Source organism: Tiliqua scincoides, chromosome 6 (genome assembly GCF_035046505.1).
Source record: "Tiliqua scincoides isolate rTilSci1 chromosome 6, rTilSci1.hap2, whole genome shotgun sequence".
NCBI lineage: Eukaryota > Metazoa > Chordata > Lepidosauria > Squamata > Scincidae > Tiliqua > Tiliqua scincoides.
In genome coordinates this window covers 19,072,036-19,089,143 of record NC_089826.1, presented here as the reverse complement: position 1 = coordinate 19,089,143, position 17,108 = coordinate 19,072,036, and the positions used below count along the sequence as shown (strand labels likewise).

The 17,108-nt window shown below is 45.1% G+C and overlaps 1 protein-coding gene across 3 annotated transcripts; it reads left to right on the top strand.

Annotated features, from left to right (window-relative positions):
* The first annotated feature begins 4,106 nt into the window (after positions 1 to 4,106).
* Positions 4,107 to 16,559, top strand: LOC136655348 (alcohol dehydrogenase 1-like). 3 transcript variants are annotated; one of them, XM_066631721.1, is made up of 9 exons: positions 4,107 to 4,183; positions 6,977 to 7,078; positions 8,022 to 8,163; positions 10,472 to 10,559; positions 10,658 to 10,877; positions 11,008 to 11,268; positions 12,385 to 12,520; positions 13,125 to 13,263; positions 15,654 to 16,559. In XM_066631721.1, the coding sequence occupies exons 1-9, from the start codon at positions 4,166 to 4,168 to the stop codon at positions 15,676 to 15,678; spliced, it is 1,131 nt and encodes a 376-aa protein (XP_066487818.1). In that variant the 5' UTR covers positions 4,107 to 4,165; the 3' UTR covers positions 15,679 to 16,559. The 3 variants fall into 3 exon arrangements, with proteins under 3 accessions (XP_066487818.1, XP_066487817.1, XP_066487819.1); XM_066631720.1 differs by having other exon boundaries at positions 10,643 to 10,877; XM_066631722.1 differs by lacking the exon at positions 13,125 to 13,263 and having other exon boundaries at positions 10,643 to 10,877.
* Positions 16,560 to 17,108: the final 549 nt, after the last annotated feature.

Here is a 17,108-nt window from a genome sequence, read left to right as displayed (position 1 = left end):
ACTTGTGGAGATTTACAACTAGTAAGTAAGAGTTGTGGGGGAAATGTAAAACAACATCTACAGTAACGCCTATTTAAACTGAAATGATGGTGGGGTGGAGGGAGGAAGGCTTGCAAGCCATTGTCAAGACCAGCTCATCTCAGGCTAGAACTGGTGCACTCCTAATGTACTGCAGAGAGCCATTTCACATTGCTGAATCCATCAAAAATAAGTAATGTTACTCTGTAAAATTCCCTCTCCTGCAACATTTCCCATCCTCAGTCCCTATGACCTTATCAGCTTACCTTTGTTCTTTACCCTGATCCCAGGCTTCCATAAAGCCACAATGGGGTTGTATACAGTAATGCACTGCCAGAAGATATGGGCAATGATGAGTTGGCATTAAAGGGAGATAAGATAAATTAATGGAGGTAGATCTATTAGTGACTTTTACCCATGATGGCTAAATGGAAACGCCATGTTTAGGAGAAGTATGTCCCTGAATCCCAATTGGTGATGAGGGAGAAGCAACATGTGCAGAATTCACATCTTGTTGTGGGCTTCCCAGAGGCATCTGTTGGCAACTGTGGGAAACAGCATGCTGGATTAGACAAATCCTTGGTGTGATCCTGCAGGGCTTTTCTTCATGGGTTCATTAAATGTAGACTTTTGACCCTGTTGATGGAGTAGCCTTACAATGTGAGCTTGTGCTCCTGATAGCTCCTTTGGCAAGACACTGTCTTTCCAAGATCCCTTTCCTGGCACATTCTGCAATACCTGTCCCTGCTCCTGGCAGAGCTAATTACATCTGAGGGGCTATATGTAGAGCACATGTCAGATAATCAGCAATAGCACTATCAGCTGTTCCAGGCTCCTTTCCTCCCAAACAACTGATATGTGCCGGTTCCAGTTTTCTGAGCTATGTGCGCAGAACTGTGGCTGCTCAATTGGGCTGCAGCATCCAGCTGCATCTCTGTTCCTCATCTATCTAGGGATGTGTATGCAGATGCCTCTGGAGGTGGTACAAGTCCAAGGAGAGCAAGAGTGGCTTGAAACCACTCAACACTGCTCAAGAAGGGGGGGGTGGGATTCAGCATAACAGCCCCACCTTCTGCTCCCCGCCTGCTCACCCACCCCCCTCAAATGCTTCCCTCCCACCTCCTCCCTGTCTCCCCTCTCCCCAGACCCCTGTGTCAGCTGAGCTCAGCCAATGCAATTTACCTGGGCGAAGCTGCCACAGAGGCTGGATGCAGCCTCTATGCTCCAGCGCATCTCCTGAGGAGGTGCAAATGCACTTTACAGCACATTTGTGACCCTCCTAGGCTAACATGAAGTTAGGATTGCACCCTAAGTGTTATTTAACTTCTGCAACCCTTCTGCTGCCACTTATCTCTATTTTGAAACTTTTGATACTTCAGTTAAAGATCTTGCTCATTTCATCCCAGACCCTTGGAATGGGTTGCTATAGTTAAAGACATGCATAAAAGTTGAAAAAGTGGACTTAAAAAATTTCCCAAATAAATATGAAAGGTATTACTTTGTAATGCCGTAAGCATGTCTACTCAGAAGTAAGCCCCACAGAGTTCAATCAGCCTTACTTTCTGGTAAGTGTCAATAGGATTGCAACTTTAGAGTGCTAGGCCATGCATGTGTTCAATAAGACTTACTCCCAGAAATTTGCAAAGGATTGTAGCCTTAATGAGATACCTACATGAGGTGCATACAATTTCTCAGGTAGCCACTGGGAAAAATGATGGCTGTCTATTTGGGCATGCACCCCTAGGCAACTTTCTCAATGTGCCCTCTATTTAGCCAGATGCTTCTTTTCCACTCAGGTCCAGAGAGCACCCAAACACTCCTGCTCAGGACCTCTGAAAGCAATTTTTATCAGGCAGTACAAAATTTCTTTTGGACCTCTTCCCAAAGGGGGAGGAGGCAAATGAGTGGGGGGTGATGATGGTATGGGCTGAACAGAGTTGGAGAGGGGCAAAACAGGGTGGGGAGGGAAGTGACAGCAGAATAGTCTTTGGAGCCCAGGTCCATCATGCTTTCTGATGTGGAGCCCAGGTCTACCTGTGCACAGCCTCAGCAGCTAGATACACTAATATGGAAAACCAGATACACTCCTCTCTAAAATATTTTAAATATAAAAGTATTGCAGAAAATTAGAATCACAGTATTTAGGCTTACAGTAGAATGGAAAGTGTCCTGTTTGGACCAAAATATACAGTACTTCTGCAGCAACTGTAGTTCCACAACTGTGTCCCTGAGCTCCTCTACACTCCTTCATGGTAAGCAGATCCACAAGCCAAAGAGCTACTGTAGCAGGCCAGTTTCCTCCCACACTCTCCTAAGGAGTGTCATGTACACATTCAGCAAACTGGCACATATGGCTTGTGGCAGCAGCCACCACTGTACATCCTCCGTAGTGCTCTCAGCATCCTGTGCAGGCAGTGAGTCCAGGTAAGATAGAAAATATAAGTTCCCAGGAAATTTCTGGGGGCCCTCCTTTGGCTCCTGGGCCCCCTTTTTGACCCTGGGCTTGGGTACAAATTACCCCCTTTACTCCCCTCTCATGGGCCCTGCTCCTGCTAATGACATCACAATTCCATGAGCATTAATCCTCACTAAAACAGTACAATAATACTACATAGCCATCCATTTTGTTCTTTACATGCAACATGAAGAAAAGGTTTTTAACCAGATCTATTCAGCACATGGGCTTGAGACCTTCAATGCTGCAAAGTACTATCTGTACCACAGAGTCATGGCCCCACCCTCAACTTACCCAGCTCCTGTTTCTGGAACTCAGAACAGAACAGAGAAAATAAACTAAAGCAGTGGTTCCCAAACTTTTTAGTACCAGAACCACTTTTTTAAATGACACACTCTTGGGACCCACCTAAGTTTACCAGACTTTTTAAAAAGGGAATCTAGAAAGAAATAATATTGCATTTATTCATTCATTCATTTATAAGTAATAATAACCAGAAAAAAGACCCTCAAACACTTATCGCCCTATATTTACACAGGCTTGCAAACTGCAGGAGCTGAGCTCTTTGCAGGATAATTAGCAGCTATAGTATCTGATTTTTTAATAATGTCAGGGTTGGAGGCAATCGGTTTTCTCAGTGGTTCTCACACATTTAGCACCGGGACCCACTTTTTAGAATGAGAATCTGTCAGGACCCACTGGAAGTGATGTCCAGAAATGACATCATCAAGCAGGGAATTTTTTAACAATCCTAGGCTGCAAGCCTACCCACAAGTAAGTCCCATTTACAATCATTGTTAAAATAATATACATAGTAGCTTGTTAAAAGCTTGTTAAAAGATCCCCAAATGCAGTCACATACCAAGGTAGCATCAAGTCTAATATATTAAAAATAGAATATTGAAATGAATGGGGACCCACCTGAAATTGGCTCACAATCCACCTAGTGCGTCCCAACCCACAGCCTGAGAAACACTGGTTATCTCATCTTTCCATCACCCTCTACAGACCTATCAAAAATCAGGTCCCAACCCCCAGTCTGAGGAGAATCAGCTGCATAGCTGTTGCTGCACTTTAGATATGCTTTAGTTCCCTATTTGGGAAAGTTAGCAGTACAATACAATACAGTACTACAGTGTTTCTCAAACTGTGGGTCAAGACCCACTAGGTGGGTCATGAGCCAATTTCAGGTGGGTCCCCATTCATTTCAGTATTTTATTTTTAATATATTAGACTTGTTGCTACCATGGTATGTTGCTGCATTTGGGGAAATGTTACAGATCTGTACTTTTAACAACCTACTATGTATAATCTTTTAACAATGACAGTAAATGGGACTTACTCCTGGGTAAGTGTGGGTAGGATTCAGCCTAGGATTGTAAAAATTTTCCTGCTTGATGATGTCATTTCCAGTCATGACATCACCTCTGGTGGGTCCTGAAAGATTCTTATTCTAAAAAGTGGGTCCCGGTGCTAAATGTGTGAGAACCACTGCAGTACTATATGTTGCTTGACCTGGGCTGCAAGGCAAGGCAATTGACTACATTGCCCACAGTCCCCCTGGGCATGCCTGCAACTAAATAAGGACTCCCGATTGGAGGGTACAGCCCTTTATGCTTCTGCCCTAAAGGAATCTGGGGAAAGCTGCAATTGGGCTGTCATCCATTCCAGTGTGCAACACATTATGCAAACATGGATACATCTGGGAAAGTAAGAAGGAAATTCTCTTTTGCTATGATGCAGCAGTTGAAAAAGAAATGTTCTTTTAATCTGCAGTGCTCCATGCTCTCTTCCTTGGGAATAAGTACTGGTGGTGGGCTTTGAACATGCTTAGGATTGCTCTGCGAGGCTCTTGCAGACTTTGGGAATGCTGACTGTTTGCCAAGCCTGGCTGTTGTTGGAAGGGATAGAAGAAACAGATCCTTGGATCATTAACTTCTTGGTTTTCAACTGTGTTGAAACTATGTGCAAACTATGTGTGTTTCCAAAGGATCATCGTTTGGGCAGGAGCCATGAGAGGGGGGTGCAAGGAGTAAACTGTACCTGGACCCAGGGTCATAAAGGGGCCCCGGGAGCCAAAGGAGGGGGGTCACAAATTTCCTCTGATCTCAGCATATATTTTCATATATTGTGTTTGTGTATATTGTGTGAAGACTATAATTCACGTGTGTTTGCATATATTGTGTGAAGACTAGAATTCAAATATTGGGTAAGCCTACTTAAATTTTGTATATTGTAATTCATTGAAATTCTGATCCGTGATCGTATGAAATTCTGATCCAATGGAGAAAGGAAGGGGCCCCAAAAGAAACTTGGTACCCCCTGATAAAATTCCTCTCCGAGGCCCTGTGTTTAGGTGGTTGCAAGTATACATATTTATAAACTGCTTTTCCCACAAAAAAGCAGTGTGTGCAGGATGGAGTTTAACACAACAAGATATAAAACAATGAAATTGCAAATTAAACAAAATGGATAAGAAAATCAATGAACACAATGCACCTGAGAACTAAAATATTAAACAGTAGTAGCAAAATGGGGAGGGGTCACAGTGCACAACTATTCAGAACCAGAAACCTGAGGAAACAAACCATTTTCACTGTGAATCAAAAGGATATCGCTGGAGAAGGAGTTCTAAAGCCTTGGTGCCACCACTTAAAAGACTCTGTTCTGTGTTTCCTCCAGTCTTGTTTCAGATGCTGCTGGGACACAGAGTAGAGCCTCTGCAGATTATCTCAGTGGACAGGAAATTGTGTGGCAGGAGATGGTCCTTCAGATACCTCTGTCTCAAACAATTTTGAGCTTTAAAGATGATGACTAGCACTTTATACTGGGCTTGGAAACAGCTTGGGAACCAATGCAGATTGAAGTAGCTTAATCCATGCTGCTGACTTTCCAACAACCTCTGTTTGTGACCCAGAGATGAACACTGTGCCTTTATTTCAGGCACAAGGCAGCCACGTTTCTATCACCTGCTATAGTGAGCAGAATTACAGGCATGCTATACCTCAGGGCCAAATTTATGCAAATTGGATCATCTGCTCCCAGTTGGGCCCTGCACCTAAGGGTGGCCCACACTAGGATAAAAATAAAAAATACAATAAATACTTTTAATAAATCATTTCACAGTCACAATCAAGTCACCACTGTTTACTTTTCAGTGGTAATCTACACATTTTCTTCATTTACTTGTAAACTTACATGCATGCAATTTTCTGGAGGAAAATTCCATCGCAGGTTACAAGCGTTGATAGAGGTATGTACAGGCTGAAATTAGCTGGTCGCTCATCATGAGGGCTGGGTAGAATTTTTTTTTCCTGTCCAAATTGGCTGGCAGTGGATGGCAGTTTTTTTGCCTACTGCAGACTGGCAAGGGAGGGAAGGTGTGTTCAGTAGGTTTCATGCATTAAAAATTGGTCACTTAATAAAGTGGCCCAAGTTAAACCCAAGTGCAGTCTGGTGTTTTTGTTGGAGGGGTGGGGGTGGTGCAAGGGTAATTAGCATGCCAGATGCAGGGGAGTGGCAGTGAGATGCAAGTATCTTGTGGTCTTGCATGCTCCTTGAGGCATCTGGTGGGCTGCTGAGAGATGCAGGAAGCTGGGCCTGATCCAGCAGGGTTCTTCTTATGTTCGTATATTAAAATGTGCTTAGATCTGTTTGGTCCATTAACTCACATGCATTTTGATTGCTTTCCATTATGTCATGGAGATAGAAAGTCTATAATAAATTTTCTATCTCTAAGGGCGCAATCCTAACTTGCACTGGAGCAGGCAAGCCAGCAGGCTTGCGCTGTATCCAGTGCAGGATTGTGACCAGAAGCGGCTTAACCCGAGGCAAAGGGAAACTCTTCCCCTTACCCCTGGGTAAGGGCTGCTTGCTCCAATAGGTCTCCTCAGACTTGCGCCACCTCCTGAGGTGGTACAAGTCCAAGAAGAGCAGAGCGGCTCAGTTCTCCCTGGGAATGGGGGTTGGGATCCTACATAACTGCCGGATCCCAGCCCAGCCTCCTGCTCCCTGCCCGCCTGCCCCTGGGGCTGCCCATCACCCTCCCTCCCCCCCACCCAGAAACGCCTCCCTCCCTCCTCCTCCCTGCCCCCCCACACCTATCTTTTTCGCTTCTTCGGCCCTGTGGGGCCGACACAAGCACCAGAGGGGATGCCGGCATGGAGGCGTCTGTCAGCCTCCACAGGTTGGTGCTTCTCGGAGCACCGACTTGGCTTCCCCCGAGGAGGCACAAATGTGCTTTATGGTACTTTTGCAACCCTCCCAGGCTGGCCCAAGGGACTGACAGTTAGGATTGTGCCCTAAATTTCTACAGACCTTGGCTGTGAACCTGGGGCCCCACCAAAAATGTTTCCAGTTGGGCCCCGCAGCTCCTAAGAACTGTGCAGCTACAGCTTGCTATTTCACTGTGCAAGGGTGCTGGGACTTGGCTCCATCCACTTTTTGTCTTGCCCAGCAGGAGGTAGGATTGAATTGAACATAATGATTCTTTTTCTTTTACAGGTCATAATGTGCAAGGCTGCTGTGGCCTGGGAAGTTGGCAAGCCACTTTCTATTGAAGAGGTGGAAGTTGCTCCACCCAAGGCTCGTGAAGTCCGTGTTAAGGTAAACAAATGGTTTGCAACAACTGTTTGTGTTTCACTGTAATTATTTCTCATGTATATCATATCTATCCATCTGTTTCTCAGGCTACTTATGAAATGTTTCGCATCAATGTTATTAAGCCTGCAGGGGTGAGAGGCAAAGGAATGGCTAAAACTTGAGTAGCATTTCATTCTACTCAGTGGCATAGCTAGAGGGGGTGCAAAGCACTAAGTTTTGCAGGGAGCCTCACTGCAGTGTGCAATAGCCCCACCTCCTCCCCTTCTGGATCACCTGGAATGGAGCTGGGGGATATTGGAGCTGGGGGATACTCTTTTTGAATACTGGTATGTGTAACAACTCCCTACAGGCAGAAAACTAACACAACGGGGGGGGGGGGAATTGTAGCCTAGCATTGTCCCTGCTAATTTAACCTACAGGGAATTGTGGAGGCTTTTTAGTATAGGGAAGTGATCAGAAAGATAATTCCTCACCTGCAGCCTGAAGTGGGACAGTCTATTTTACCACCTCACTTGCACCTCAGTGTGCCACATTGCGCATGTTACAATGATATACTGTCATTTGTTTGCTGCACATCATTGGCTGCTCCCCCTCCTCTACTGCTGAGCCTAGAAAAATTATAAACATCATGGCTGAGAACATTATCCATGTGACTTGGATCCTAGAGGGGAAAGAAATGAAATATTGCTAGCTCTTTTTTAAACTTCAGAAAATTGAAGGGATAATTGCTACCCCTCTGAACAAAGAAGTTATCTGCCAGCCTGCACTTCTGCCTTGTGCATCAAGGGTGATGTAAGTGTTGCCTTTTTTTCCCTCTGTGTTGCCCTATTGGAGGCCATAGTGCAAGCCCCAAGCCACATTTCACTGGGGCCAAGGTAAATAAACTCGTTGAATATGCCCTACAGCATTCTTGGTAGTGCTGACTTAATTTATTGTTCCCATACAGATAATAGCCACAGGGATATGTGGAACAGATGACCATGTTCTGACAGGTTCATTCCCAAATGTAGAATATCCTATAATTCCCGGCCATGAAGGAGCTGGGATTGTGGAGAGCATTGGTGAGGGAGTGACTTGTGTGAAACCAGGTACATGGAAGTTCAACTCTAATGTTTTAAAGTGATTTTAAGGATTTTCTTTAGCATCTCAGATAACACACATTTTCATAGTCTTTCGAGACTGAAGGTTGCCAACCATTAACACACTTTTGCTTCCTTAAACGTTAACAACAATTCCTAGGTATATTTGGGGTGCTGATTCCAAAAATGGCATCCGTTTTGCCCTATCCGGTCTAGTTTTGGAGACACGGCATAGCCTCTTTAGAGAATGGTTCAAGCAGCTCCTCATGAGGAAGCCTACACCATAGCTTCCTCATGAGGAAGCTGCTGGAACCATTCACTAATGAGGCTATACTATGTATATCTCCAAAATTAGAGGTGATAGGGCAAAACAGGTGCCATTTTTGGAATCGGCACCCCAAATTCATATCAAACAACCATAAAGTTTGGGAAAAACTTTTCTACCCTCAATTTTGTAGGCCTGTGTAATCATCATAAAAAGATAATGAACAGTTATAGGAAGTCTACTTTTGTATGTGAGAGTCTCTGCCCTGTGCTTCTCATTGCATTTCAGCTTATCCCTCGTGATCATAGTGTGCTTCTAACATGTGTACTCCTTGAATCTCTCTGGATTATATACTCTTTAAGTCAGTGGTTCCCAAACTGGTAGGTCACGACCCACCAGTCTGAGAAGCACTGAGAAGCCCCTTTAATGGGTGGGGAGAGAGTGCAGGCAGCAATGCGATCCCCAGGATCGCACTGCTACCAAGGACAAGAGGGGGTTTTCTACTTACCTGAAGCCAGCACTGCAGTCCTAAGGGGTGCAGGGAACCATCTGCAGGGTTTCCTGTGCCTGCAAAGGTTTAAAAAAAGAAAAAAGGGGGCACATTCACAAAAATCAGAAGTACATACTTTTTCTTTTACACTTTTGCAAGCATAGAGAGCCCAATGGAGGGCTTCCTGCACCCCCCCCAAGCCCCCCAGGACTGCAGTGCTGGCTGCAGGTAAGTAGCCCGTCCCCAGCATCAGTGCAATCCTGAGGAACACGTTTCTGCCTTTCCCTCCTTCCCTGAAACAACTTACGGTGCTCCCAACCCCCTTGTAGGAGCACTACAGGAGAACTAAAGCAGAAGCACTGCTTAAAGTTTTCTTAAGCAACGCTGAATAATGTGTTTTAATAAGGGGCCAATGTACAATTTCAGCTTAAGGCATTGATAACTCACTAGTCTAGAACAGTGATTTTCCACTGGTGTGCCATGGCACATTGGCATGCCACAAAAGGGCCACAGGTGTCCTGTGGGAGTTTGGAACACAGCAGTTGAAATAGCTGAAAAACTTCTGGATTCTGCAGCTCCGTTTTTAGGGAAACTCTCTATAGCAGTGGTTCGCAAATGTTTAGGGAGATTTACTCCCTAGTAAGTCTTTACGGGGGAGGGATGAGGGCAACAACATGATTCCTAGGATCGTGTCATTTAGGAGTGAGGGGGGTGCTTTCATTAACATAGGTAGGGCTGCTGGAGGCTCCAGGAGGTGCGGGGAGCCCCGTGCAGCCTTCCGCAGGGCTCCCTGAGGCTTGGAATGTTGAGAAATAAGCATTTGCAAAGCACTTCCTGGTTGCAAATTCAAAGAGCAAGTGCTTTACGCTTGCTTATTTCTCAACATTCCAAGCCTCGGGAAGCCCTGCGAAGGGCTGCGAGGGGCTCCCCACACCTCCTGGAGCAGGGGCCTCTAAACTTTTAGGCCACATACATTATCTGGGGTGGTGTCGAGGACCAGAAAAATAAACAAATTTTAAATATAAAATTAAATATATTAGAAAGCTTCAGATAGCCCAACAGAGTGTCATTTTTAAAAGTGAGTTCCAGTGAATGTTTTGGAACCACTGCTCTAGAGCAGCTGTTGCAACCACAGTGCACTGCAAAACTGGTCCCCATTTGGACCAGGGCTTACCATTCCTCCTCTGTACTGCATGACTGCCATGTAGATCTGGGTACAGGGATGCTCTGGGTAGTTGTATCACTTGCCCAACATCCCAGAAGGCTGTGTAACAGGACATCCGGGCAGATACGACTGCCCAAATCATTCTAATGCCCAGATCTACATAGCAGTCACACAGATTGGAGGCAGAACAGTAAGCTCTGCACACGAAGCGAAGTGTTTTCCCCAAACCGTGGACCTGGCTCCTGGACTGGAGTTTAAAATTCCTGCCCTAGAACAACTGAGAACAGAACTGCCCCATCTTCCACATCCACTTTGCTGTGTAAAAATGGCGGTGGGAATATGACTTTTTAGTTTTATTTCCAGGTGTTTCTAGGGACTTTTTCCTTTTTGATTCTAGGGGATAAAGTCATCCCTCTTTGTCTGCCCCAGTGTGGAGAATGCAACTCATGTATGAAATCGAACACCAACTGTTGCCTAAAAACCCAGTGAGTTTGTCTGGAACTTCTATTTTCTGTTTTTTTTTCTCTACTGGCAATGCACAGAATACTTTTGTTATTGACATGTCCAGGTCTCTCTATAACAGCCTTTGCGAGCCACAAAACCTCATGCCTGATAGAACCAGCAGGTTCACCTGCAAAGGAAAGCCAGTTCACCATTTCCTTTGGATCAGCACTTTCTCGGAATACACGGTCATGCCTGACTCCACCATTGCTAAAATTGACGATGCTGCCCCATTGGATAAAGTCTGCCTCTTTGGCTGTGGGTTTTCCACTGGTTATGGAGCTGCCATCAATACAGCCCAGGTGAGGAATTGTACATGTGCTATATTCATGCTTTCTAGATAATTTGTTCATTCTGTTTAACAGAGAACTTCTGCAGTCTCCATTCTGTTAGCAAACTTTAATGTGATCCCCTTTCTCTTTGGCATTGTAGGTCACACCTGGTTCTACTTGTGCCATCTTTGGCTTGGGAGGAGTTGGTCTTTCCGTGGTCATGGGATGTAAAGTAGCTGGAGCTTCCCAGATCATTGGGATTGACATTAACCCAGAAAAATTTGAAAAGGCTAAAGAGCTTGGAGCTACCGAATGCCTTAACCCTCGAGATTATAAGAAGCCCATTCAGGAAGTGTTAGTTGAAATGACTGGTCATGGTGTCGACTATGCATTTGAAGTTGTTGGATGCTTGGATACGTTGGTATGTCCTATGTTCTAGTCAGTGACATCCATGAGATACAGTGCCGTCTTCTAGATGTACAGTAGTCCAGCAGTCTTGGATAAAAGACTGTCTATCACTGCCTGGATAGAGCAGTGGTTTAAAATTTTCTGTTTAAGGAGTCCTTTCCACATCAGATTGTCTTCCAGCAATCGTACACATTTATTACAAAATAATAAATGGTGCTATGGTGCACGTACGGTTCAGTCTAGGTGTCGGTGGGTTATGTTTGTTCTCACTATTGTTCTGTATGAACTGAAAGTGCATCCTGGGATACACTAAGCCAGAGAGCCACTGCAACTCAGCATAGAAACATCCTTAGATGGCTCAGGGGCCAGACCCAGATGGACAGCCCAATCCCAAGCTCCCTGGCTCTGCCGGATGGCACCAAAATGACTGCTGCTGCATTGAGCCAAGGAGGCTGCCAGAGGTCTCCTAGGGACCACTTGAGTCTGTGCCAGCTATTTTGCCAGTGCAGACTTGAGAAACCCCATGTCAGGCTTTGCAGCCTGACGTGGGGTATAGGATCCGGTAGAGGAGGCCTCCGCCAGTCCAACCCCTTCCGAGGCCAGTTCCTCCCTCATACCACCTACCCCTGCCCCAAAAAGCCACACTGGCACCCAGCAGTGCTACTTATCTCCGCTGACTCATAACGAGTGTCCTCCCAGTGCTGAGGCCCAGAACCAGCTGACACTGGCCCAGCACTAGTGTTCCTTCCTCACCAGGTGCTGTGAACATGTTTTACAGCACGTTTGTGACACCCAGAGCTGGTGGTACACTTATACCACTGGCGATGTTTGAATTGGGCCCTAAGGATGCATTGAAAACTTGGAAATTTGTCAAAATTTGTAGCTCAATTCTTGCGTTATAAACCACACAGCCCCAGACTAACCACAAAGTGGTTGTCACCCACAGCACGGGTTGCACAGAACCAGCGTGGGAGAAGTTTGTGGATGCAGTACTGACTGCAGAATACAGGAGGTGCTTGAATACATCTTCCAAATCTGTTTGGCAAAGTGTCCTTAACAGAACACTTGTGATGTAATTCACTACTTTGTATGATAGTAACCTCATTAATTTATTTCCTCCTTCCATTAGACAGCTGCTTTGGCTTCCTGTCACATGGGCTGTGGAGTCTGCGTGATGGTTGGTGTGCCTCCTTTAGGATCTCAGCTCTCCTTTGATCCTATGCTGCTTTTTACAGGACGCACTTTGAAAGGGAGTTTCATTGGAGGTATGGTGTTGAGCCTAAGAAATGTAAAGAATGCTCTGGTGACCACATGTATGCACCCACAGCTGTTTACTCAAACATGCATGTCTAGGGATCATTTACCTTTGAAAGGGTCGGGAATAGATAGTGATTTAAAATCCAAGCATGCCAAACAAATACATTTTAGTAAAAGAAACTAATAGAATGAGCAAAAAGAATAGCATAAAAATATGAAGCCACTAATAACAATAGCAATCACTGCTCAAACAAATGAGCGCAGTTACAGGGGGTTAACTAGAAGAGAAGAAAAATGCTAATGCAGTGGTTCTCAAACTGGTGGGTCACAACCCACCAGTTCTTGTAAAGGTTTCCCCATCGCTTTAAGGGCAGTTGAAGAGGGAAGCAGCGACGCAATCCACAGGATCTCGTCACTAAGAGGGGGCAAGGGGGTGCTTTTACTCACACAGGGCTGAAGGACATTGCAGGAGGTGCAGGGAGCCCCATGCAGCCTTCAGCAGGACTCCCAGAGGCTTGGAACATTCAAAAAAACTGAGTGCCGAAGCACTTCCAGTTTCCAGGAGGTGCTTTGTAATATTACCCCTCATTCTTTATCATTCCCCCCCCCCAGGCTGGAAGATGAAGGATTCTATCCCTCAACTGGTGTCCAGTTACATGGCGGCGAAATTTAAGCCAGATGTTTTAATAACCCACACTTTGCCGTTCAGTGAGATTGGCGAAGGTTTCAGATTGCTTCACGCTGGAAAGGGGTGAGATTTCTCTGTTCTTAACAAAGACAGCTTCGGTGCAGAATCAATACTTGCAGAACAATTCACTGTTGTACTGTATATTCTGTGAGTTGGACCTGCAACACTTTTGCATCTCACCAACCCTAATGCTCATATCCCAGATATAGAATAAGCTGCTTAGTGCTCAAGCAGTCCAGGTCTCACCCACCCTTCCAAGTCCTGCTATGTTTTTTCAGTGGTTGTCAACATTCCATGGATCCTGGGAGCCACTGAGCATGTTCGGCCTGCAGCAGACTGTGTTTTTTCTTGGGGGTGGGGGGGTGGGGATCCTTTACTTTTCCTTTTAAATTACATGCAGAAACTACGTGTTTCTGCATACCTAGACAGTCCTTTGCATATGTAGAGGTCTCTATATTATTTTGGGATGGCCTGTGTTTCTTCTAATCTGACTACCTGAGTTCACAACCCCCATGTGTTTATTTGCTTTCTGTTGGGTTTTCCACAAGTCACCTTAATATTCCTTGCCTTCTGGTGCTTAGTTGGCATCAAGCTGTTCGGAGCTCCCCCCCATCCTGGTTTCTTTGCATTTATAAAATATCTACTTCTGTGTACCTTATTGAGTCCTTGACTCTATAGAAACCACTATCTTATATGTGAGTAGCTTTGTATAGCATCCAAACAGATTGACTCTCAACCACCTGAGTTCGCTATTAGTATACGGATAGAAAACAGCTATATATTTTAACTCTTCTTACAGATGGCTTTTTAAGGGGACTAGACAAATTCATGTAGGTAGATCTATCGCTAGGTCCCATGGGTCTCTTTTCCTGTTAAAGATCCCCCATCCCACCATACAGATCCACGTCATCTGTGGATATTTAGGGCGCAATCCTAACCCCTTATGTCAGTGCTTTCCAGCACTGACTTAAGGGCAATGCAGCTCCGAGGTAAGGGAACAAACATTCCCTTGCTTTGAGGAGGCCTCTGTGAGTGACACCCAACTGCAGGATGCAGCACACGTCCCATTGGCACCGCTATGCCAGTGCTGGAAAGTACTGACATAAGGGGTTAGGATCACACCCTTAAGCAATGGTCCTATTGGAAGCTGAATACAGTTAGATAATCTCAATAGGGTGGCTCCTTGTAATCTCAGCTCAGGGTGGCAGCAACCATGTAAGGAGCCAGCTATCTGTAGCATCCAGTCGCATAGTGAGATGAGCTTCACTGCACCACTGAATCAAGTTGGATAGTGACTGGCAGGGGGGTGGCAACAAATACTGCCCTGACCACATTACTACAAAAAAAAACACCTCAATGAATAGTCATGTATGGAGGTCCCTTCCCCACAATTCCTAAGTTGTCAGTGATGTCTGTCAGCAGTATCTTGGAAATCAAATGGTATGTCTAAAACAGGGGTGCCCAAACCCTGGCCCTGGGGCCACTTGCGGCCCTCGAGGCCTCTCAATGCGGCCCTCAGGGAGCCCCCAATCTCCAATGAGCCTCTGGCCCTCCGGAGATTTGTTGGAGCCCATGCTAACCCGATGCAACTGCTCTCAGCATGAGGGTGACTGTTCGACCTCTTGAGTGAGTTGTGGGATGAGGGCTCCCTCCACTGCTTGTTGTTTCACATCTGTGATGCAGTAGCGGCAGCAAAGGAAAGGCCAGCCTTGCTTTGTGGAAGGCCTTTTATAGGCCTTGAGTTATTGTAAGACCTTCATTCATTCATATAAGTTCATCTTTAATATATTCATTTATGCAAACTTATGTAAATTTATTCAAATTTTAAATGTAAATTAATTCTTTTTTCCCTGGCCCCCAACACAGTGTCAGAGAGATGATGTGGCCCTCCTGCCAAAAACTTTGGACACCCCTGGTCTAAAACACTGGTTCCCAACCTGTGATCCGTGGACCACTGTGAAGTGGACCTGTGAAGTGGTCCACGAGTTCTCAGAAAATGAATAACCTTCAATCACTTCCAGTATCTCGTGCTTGCTATGCACTACCAGAGAGGGTGGAGAATGTACCGCCCACAGCTGACACTGAAGTGTCAGATGTAACTGGCACTGACTGCTATAGGCAGTCAGTACTCCGCCCTCTCTGGTATTCTATGGGGGACCACTTGAACCACCAGACAGGGCAAAGAATGGACTGCCTGCAGTTGACAACAAAAGCAGCAACCCATACATCTTTCTATAAATAATAAATCTAATATATCTCTAATTATTACAAATTTAATTGTATTTTTTTGTGCTGGGTGTAGGAGGATTGCATGTGGTCCATGACGATTCCAATTTTTGCTTTAGTAGTCCATGGGCTTCTAAAGATTGGGAACCACAAGTCTCAAAGTAATGTTGCTATTTCCTTGCTTTCTGTGCAGAATGGTAACATGAACTTCACTCTTCCTGTTTCAGTATTCGAATTGTCTTGTTGTTTTAAGCTGCAAAATAGAGGAAGCTACCCAGATGTCTTCAGCCTAAAACTTCTATGAAGAAGACTCTCTTCCCCATACAGTATAAAAACTGCTGGAAAATGACTCGAAATGTCTTTGTTTATACAATTTTTTCCCCCTCAAGAAAACTAGAAAGAATCAGCATAGTTTACATCACTGAGAACTGGTTTAACTTAGCTCCAGTACTTAGAAGCTTGAAGTCATGCTGTCAGTTTTAAGTCATGCTTAGAGAGTAAAACTAGCCAACAGAGAGCTGTTTTTTTCTGTAAAATGATTTGGCCAAACTGGAAGAATTCTAGTATTGCAGTTCCTCATCCAAACAGATGGCTGATTCAGATTATTCGTACCCACGTGATTGGCTCCATGCAATAAAAGACATGCATGCTCCCAATTTTTAAGTGCAGGGAGTGGTGGTTCAGATGAACTCCCTGCACACACACATGCACAATTGAAGAGAAATGCCCCAAATTCTTCCAGACACAAAGGGAGAAACCAGAACTTGCAGGTGTTGTGAGTGTACATGTTTCTTATTGCATGGGGGCCTGTTGGATGGTCCGCATGTCAGCAATCTCTTCAAAGTGGGGAAGCACTGTGTGGGGTGGGGAAAGGGGGAACCATCCTGGCCCTGGCGCTTGAAAACTACTCTTCTTCCAGTGGAGCTCTGTAAGTGGAAAAGGGAAAAAAGAGGCTTTAAAAGGCATTGGGCCTGAGGTGCTGGCGGTGGAAGGATTCAGCTCCCCCACAACCAAATTATAGAGATTTGTCTTGGGTGGTATCACATCATGTTTAGTTTCTACCTTGGGCAGCAAGAATAGCCACGCGTTGAATAATCCCTTGCATTAAAAAGTGTTTTTTCTAAGTATCCAAAGGGTCTCATGTCATTTTTAACAACATCTCTGCACAGTAGGCCAGTGATGGAGTGAGGTTGCAACATAGTGGCCTAGCAAAACCATCTAGTGCCTTTATTGCCGATAGCACACCTTTTAATCTCTCCTTCAGCCTTCTCTTCTTCCTTCTTCTCTCATTCTTCTCTTCATTCTTCCCCTTCTTCTTCTTCTTCTTCTTCTTCTTCTTCAGTTAATTGATTTTTAGACAGAAAAATAGGAAGAAGGCATATCTCTTTTAAAGAAGTTGAAGTTTAAAACTTTTGCCACCAAGAGCCAGCAGACAGTATGTCACTATTGGTGGTTTTCATGGTGGATACCCTGTCAAAACAAGATATCTGTGTATTTTGAAAATTTGCATGCTTCTGTATCCCACGGGTCCAGTGCAGGTAAGGAGGACGCTCGGTGTAAGGGGATATTTTTCCCCTTACCCTGTTTAAAACCCTAGCCTGCCCAATGGGGCTACTTGGATCGGTGTCAGCTAAATTGCTGGCACGAGTCTGAGCGTTTCCTTGTAGGGTGTTCAGGCCCAC